At 44.8% G+C, this 6,000-nt stretch overlaps 1 protein-coding gene across 4 annotated transcripts in view; it reads left to right on the top strand.

Annotated features, from left to right (window-relative positions):
- LOC139421440 (RNA binding protein fox-1 homolog 3-like) overlaps positions 1–6,000 on the top strand; it is a 407,216-nt gene that overhangs the window by 366,408 nt on the left and 34,808 nt on the right. For all 4 annotated transcript variants that reach the window (XM_071172349.1, XM_071172350.1, XM_071172352.1 and 1 more), the window contains 4 exons: positions 1,941–1,994; positions 4,547–4,639; positions 5,542–5,602; positions 5,709–5,762. In XM_071172349.1, coding sequence (XP_071028450.1) covers positions 1,941–1,994; positions 4,547–4,639; positions 5,542–5,602; positions 5,709–5,762 — 262 coding nt within the window. The remainder of the gene's footprint in view (positions 1–1,940; positions 1,995–4,546; positions 4,640–5,541; positions 5,603–5,708; positions 5,763–6,000) is intronic.

The raw sequence follows: 6,000 nt of genomic DNA, 5'->3' as shown, positions 1-6,000 counted from the left end.
CTCTGCTACTCTCAGACAGTAGCAGCACTCTACACTACTACACCATGCTGTATTATGCTAATGATAGCTAGCCTCCTCACAGCATTCAGGTGTTTTAGCGTAGCAGAAGCAGGGATACATACAGTGCCCTATCCGTGGTTGGTAGCTCTGCATTCCAGTTGATCATAGTGTAGAAATGCATTTGCATCTCAGATAGGAAGTGGAGCGAATGAGCGAGGCCTCATAAAAAGTGTTCTCGAGGTAGGAATATTAAATAGTGCCTATGATTTTTCCCCAACGGACGCTTTTTCTCATTTCCTTATTGATATGTTGATAGTTTACTATGGCTGATCTGGGTGTGAGGAAGGAAGGAGGTGTCGTCAGTCCCCCAGCTCTGTCTCTGTCTACTGAGACCCCTCCAATTGATGCCATTGTTTATTGGCTTTGGTGCTGATGCAGCTGCTTGCGCTGGGCTGGGGCGGAGAGGGCTGTAGGGAGGGAGGAGAGTGTGGGAGCGGCTGAGATCCCCAGTGCCATGTGGGAATCCACTAAGATGACTTCCCCAGAAACTAATTAATCGACGCCACAAGCCCATTACTCTTGGTTAAAACAATTAGCATCTGCACATTGCATGGGGAAGCATTGTCATCTCATGCGAAGAGGGGCATCACACTGGGATGTAAAATGCCCCTGTGTGTGATGGAGCCGGGTACGGTGAAGCGCTACAATTGAAATCAATGGAGCTGAGCACCATACGAGGCAGATGTGGAGAGGGGAACTATGTAGAATTGAAATCCCAGATGAACAAGATGTACTTGAGTTTGTGGCCTGGGCTGGGCCGCCCCTGGCGTTGTCTGTTGGGAAGGTCATAAATAACTCCAACTTTTTTTCTCAGGCGTTGTGGGGGTCAGCACTTGACCCTGGTGGATGAAGGATGTCATATGTGTTTTACCAGCCCATAAACCCAGCTCCTCCACCAGACCCACTCCCCTCATCACGCTCATCACTCTCCTATGGCCGGAGCAGGCAGATAATAGCCGGTTCTTCCTAACCCCTATTAGTGGCTCAGTCAAACGATCCATCCATTCCCATTGAGCGCCAACCACATGGAAGGCCTATTTCTTCCCTGTTGTGCCCAAATGAAGGCGATGCGGACCGCTTGACAGGGTAATTACTTTTATTGAAATAATACGGCCATTGTAGACAGCAATTAAAAGTGGCTCTCACTCCACTCATTAGGGGGAACTTACGATTGGCTTTCATTCCTCTGTTTTCTAATGATCCAAAGTTGAGCCTGTTAAATCAAAAGGCTTGAGCACGTTAACCCCTTGGGACCATCCCTCGAGTCCTGTTCACTGAGAAAACAACACACACTCACACCAACAAAGAGTGAGAAAAGGAGAGGAGGAGAAAGAGAGAGAAAATGGCAGGTACCTGTGTAGATAGAGAGACAGCTCAGCCACCTGTTTGTTGGGCAGGCAGAAGCCTGCTGGTCTGTCTGTCTTTATGTTAAAGCCTAGTTAACTCTCTCTCTCTCTATCGGGTATCTCTCTCTCTATCGGTTATCTCTCTGTCTCTATCAGTTATCTCTCTCTATCGGTTCAGGGATTTGAGAAAATGAGTTTTCCTCAGGAGCTGCTTCACATCACAACACAACCTTATAAACAACCACCTTGCCATATGTTGATGTAGCTTTTCTCTGTGTGAAACATCTTCTGTTACTCTAACTGTACTGTTTTTACAATGTTTGTTTTAACAGTTTTTTACATCATTGATTTCATGACAAACACAGATAAAACATAAACTTTATTTTGCATTAAAAAAATATAATTTGATAAGATCACAATATATATTTGAAATCGTTGCATAACAATTGTAACATTTTGGCATGGCAACAATAACCGTTTTCTTACTCTTTTCATAACTTAATCTCTCCTCTCTTGTCTCCTTTCTCGCCACAGCAATTTGGAAAGATTCTAGATGTGGAGATTATCTTTAATGAGCGAGGATCCAAGGTAAGTGAACTAGAACCCCAGCTGCTTCATTACCATGTACTTCTTCTGTTTAGTAATGATGGCATTAGTGCCGTGTGTACATTGGCTCAGACTACTGCTCTCTAAGCCTGGTCCTGGAGAACTGCGTTCAGACATGAACTCCTCTCTCTGCTGCCTCCTTGGTTGTTGTTCTAGCTTTGTACTCCAGTTGGGGAATCATTACCCCTGTCAATCAATCAATCAATCGGTGATTGAGCTGTTTAAAAATGCACTTAATCCAGTACTGTAGCTCTCTGGACCAGGAATACAGACGTCTAGTTTAGAGACTAATAGTCAACCCAGATCAAATATCAAGTGCTATAGCAAATATAGAACCATCACCCCCAAAACTGACTCAGTGTCTATACATGTACAGTAGCTCTATACCATGTCCTATATAACATCCTCTGGTGTAAACAGCACAGTGCTGGTCATCCACTGTTTATGTAATCGTCTGTGCCAAGCTCCAGAGCATTCCATTCATAAATTAGACAGCCTCCTCTAGCTGGGTGATTCAACCATGAATGGGATCGATTCCCACTCTTACCTGGTAGTTTGGGGTCTGTATAAGGTATGCAGCCAGCCTCCATTTAGGAACCTATACTCTGCTCCAACTCAGCCCCCACAGCCAGTCAAGATTGAGCACCGGATAAAGCTGCCTCCTCTGCTGTAACAAGCATTTATTGTTTGTGCCCTACAAAGCCATTACCCATGATGCCTCTCTCCTGCACCCTGCGCGCTATATAATGAACCTAGCAGGCCATTAATAAACAATCTATTTTCCATGAAGCTTTGGCAATTTGCATTCAATATGTTTGTCTCCTTTGAAAAATGGTGGCTCCACTCTCCCTCCGTGTAAGCTAATTATTTGTGCATGATAAAAAAAGATAGAGGGGCCAACCATAGTCGGGCAAAATGTCCAAAGGATTAATTTTGCCCTCAATTCCTTTTGAATTTATATCTTTATCTCCCTCTCCCCAAGGACAGCTACCGTGTTATTTATGCCAGGAATAGGAGCTCGGAGATCCTGTGTATGCATACAAGATCACAATGCTCTCCATCTCTCACATGTATTATATATCTTCAAGCAATTATCAGCCTGGCCGTGGCTCCCTCTCCCTCCCATCCCTCTATATGTATATATAGAAACCAAAGGACTGGGACTTGTTGGGCCAGCATATCTGAAGGCTGGTGATGGATCTCAGGCCCAGTCTCCCAGTCCCCATAACTCAAGCTGGTGACAAAGCCCTCAGGGGAGGGGGCACATTGGGGTGGAAGATGGGGGATGGGGAGGAGGGTATTTTGGTGTGAGTTTAAAGGCGACATCCCCATTGTAAAGCCACCTCCTTCTTCCACCTCCTTAGAGGTAGCATGTGATTTATTAATGTACATATGTTGTTGGTGATATGTATAGCTACCTTTATTACCAACCAATACCATGATAGTATAGTAAATGCCCCATCACATTTTAGACACAATGATGAATACTAATATAATGAATGATATGTCTACGAAAAAGAGACAACATATGGCTTAATTTAATTGCTACAGTGCATACTTTGGCTATTGTAATGGATTAGAAATGGTTGATGATGGAATTAAACTAAATTGCTTGAAGAATTTATGAATATTCCTTCCGTGCTCAACTTCATCTCATTCCAATGGGGGTTGGGGGTTGTTTTTCATAAGGCTCCTGTTGAAGTCTTCACAATAATGATTAGACTATAATGTTGCGTAACAGAGTGTAATGCCTGCGATGCTCAGACACATTCTCCAGAGGTGGTTTGTGGTGTTTAATTGGGTAAAACAGGCAGGTTTGTTAGTGTGTGTGAGGCTGTCATCCTTATCTCTCCTTGGATCTCTCTTTGCTGTTCCTGACGTCTCACTAACAACCACACAATTAATAACACCGCTTATATACATCTCTACTGCCTGCTGCTCACATAGTCCTCTCCTTCTTCTCTCCCTCTCCTTCTCTCCTTCTCTCCTTCCTCCTCTCTAATCCCCCTCCTACCCTATCTTTTACCCACCCTGTCTACCTTCTTGTCCCTGTCTACCTTCCTGTCCCTGTCTACCTTCTTGTCCCTGTCTACCTTCCTGTCCCTGTCTACCTTCCTGTCCCTGTCTTTCCTGTCCCTGTCTACCTTCCTGTCCCTGTCTACCTTCCTGTCCCTGTCTACCTTCCTGTACCTGTCTACCTTCTTGTCCCTGTCTACCTTCCTGTCCCTGTCTACCTTCCTGTCCCTGTCTTTCCTGTCCCTGTCTTTCCTGTCCCTGTCTACCTTCCTGTCCCTGTCTTCCTTCCTGTCCCTGTCTACCTTCCTGTCCCTGTCTTCCTTCCTGTCCCTGTCTACCTTCCTGTCCCTGTCTACCTTCCTGTCCCTGTCTACCTTCTTGTCCCTGTCTACCTTCCTGTCCCTGTCTACCTTCCTGTCCCTGTCTACCTTCTTGTCCTTGTCTACCTTCCTGTCCCTGTCTGCCTTCCTGTCCCTGTCTGTCTTACTGGCCTGGTGACACACGTGGCTCTCTCTTAGGGCTTTGGGTTTGTAACTTTTGAAACGAGCACAGATGCCGACCGTGCGCGGGAGAAACTAAACGGTACAATCGTAGAGGGACGCAAAATAGAGGTGCTTTTCCTTATTTCCTGCTTCTTCTTCTGCCTCCTGCCTGCTGACCTCTCCCATGCCTCTGCTCTCACCTTTGTCCCACAAGAGACCTGCACATAAGCATGTGGCCGCTGTGTGTGTGTGTGTGTGTGTGTGTGTGTGTGTGTGTGTGTGTGTGTGTGTGTGTGTGTGTGTGTGTGTGTGTGTGTGTGTGTGTGTGTGTGTGTGTGTGTGTGTGTGTGTATGTGCGTGCATGCATAATGCATAATGGTATGTGTCGGAAGCACTCAGTGGAACTAGGAATCCATACATGTCAAGATGGACGTGCAAGTTGTTCATCATTATGACTGGAGAGGGAATGCATGCTCTCATCATCCCATAAGGACCTCACTGTCACGTCTGGATAAAGAAGACCTGTCTCCTACCTTCCAACACACCCTGTTGACATGTGGTCTTGACCATTTTTTTCTTATTTTTTTTTTCTTCATTTGGTCTTGTTTACTGTAAATGAAGGCCCCTATTCAGTCATTCCCATCAGGTCAATATGGAGGAAATCTAAGGGGTCTGTCTTTTTGTTTTTCTTTTGAATCCATTTGTTTATCCAACCAATTACCTGTGTTGCTTTTGGCTTTTTCTCTTTCATATCCGTAGGTAATTGGTGCATGCTTTCCCACTTGCTACAGTAATTGAATCATCTCAAAAGAAAATGTAAATGAGGAATAAATTCATGTAAAGGTGATTCAAGGCCATTGTCTCCTCTGGCTATTTTAACCTCTCCAGTCTTGTGAACCTCTATGGTAATTTGCATAATTCTGACACATTTTACTGAATTTGTGTGGTATTTCTCTGCCAGTCGTTTGGTCTGCCTTTTGGAAGGGTATGTTATAACTGTGTATCACCATTTTGTTTTTGGGGGGTAACAGGTGAATAATGCAACAGCAAGAGTGATGACAAACAAAAAAGTTGCCAACCCGTACACAAATGGTAAGATCTGCCTCTTGTCTAATCTACAACTTTGTTCAGATACTGTACATGAATGACAATATTTACTAGTTTGGGCTTCTCTCCCTCTCTCTCTCTCCCTTCATAGGCTGGAAGCTGAACCCTGTGGTGGGAGCTGTCTATGGTCCTGAACTGTATGCTGGTAGGAGATCCTTCTCTACTTACTACACTCCTCTAGTCTAGCACCACTCTAACTCTACTACACTCCTCTAGTCTAGCACCACACAAACTACACTACACTCCTCTAGTCTAGCACCACACTAACTACACTACATTCCTCTAGTCTAGCACCAATCTAACTCTACTACACTCCTCTAGTCTAGCACCACTCTAACTCTACTACACTCCTCTAGTCTAGCACCACACTAACTACACTACAC

Source organism: Oncorhynchus clarkii, chromosome 12 (assembly GCF_045791955.1).
Source record: "Oncorhynchus clarkii lewisi isolate Uvic-CL-2024 chromosome 12, UVic_Ocla_1.0, whole genome shotgun sequence".
NCBI lineage: Eukaryota > Metazoa > Chordata > Actinopteri > Salmoniformes > Salmonidae > Oncorhynchus > Oncorhynchus clarkii.
Note: the sequence above shows the minus strand (reverse complement) of the source record. Positions and strands in the feature narration are given on the sequence as shown.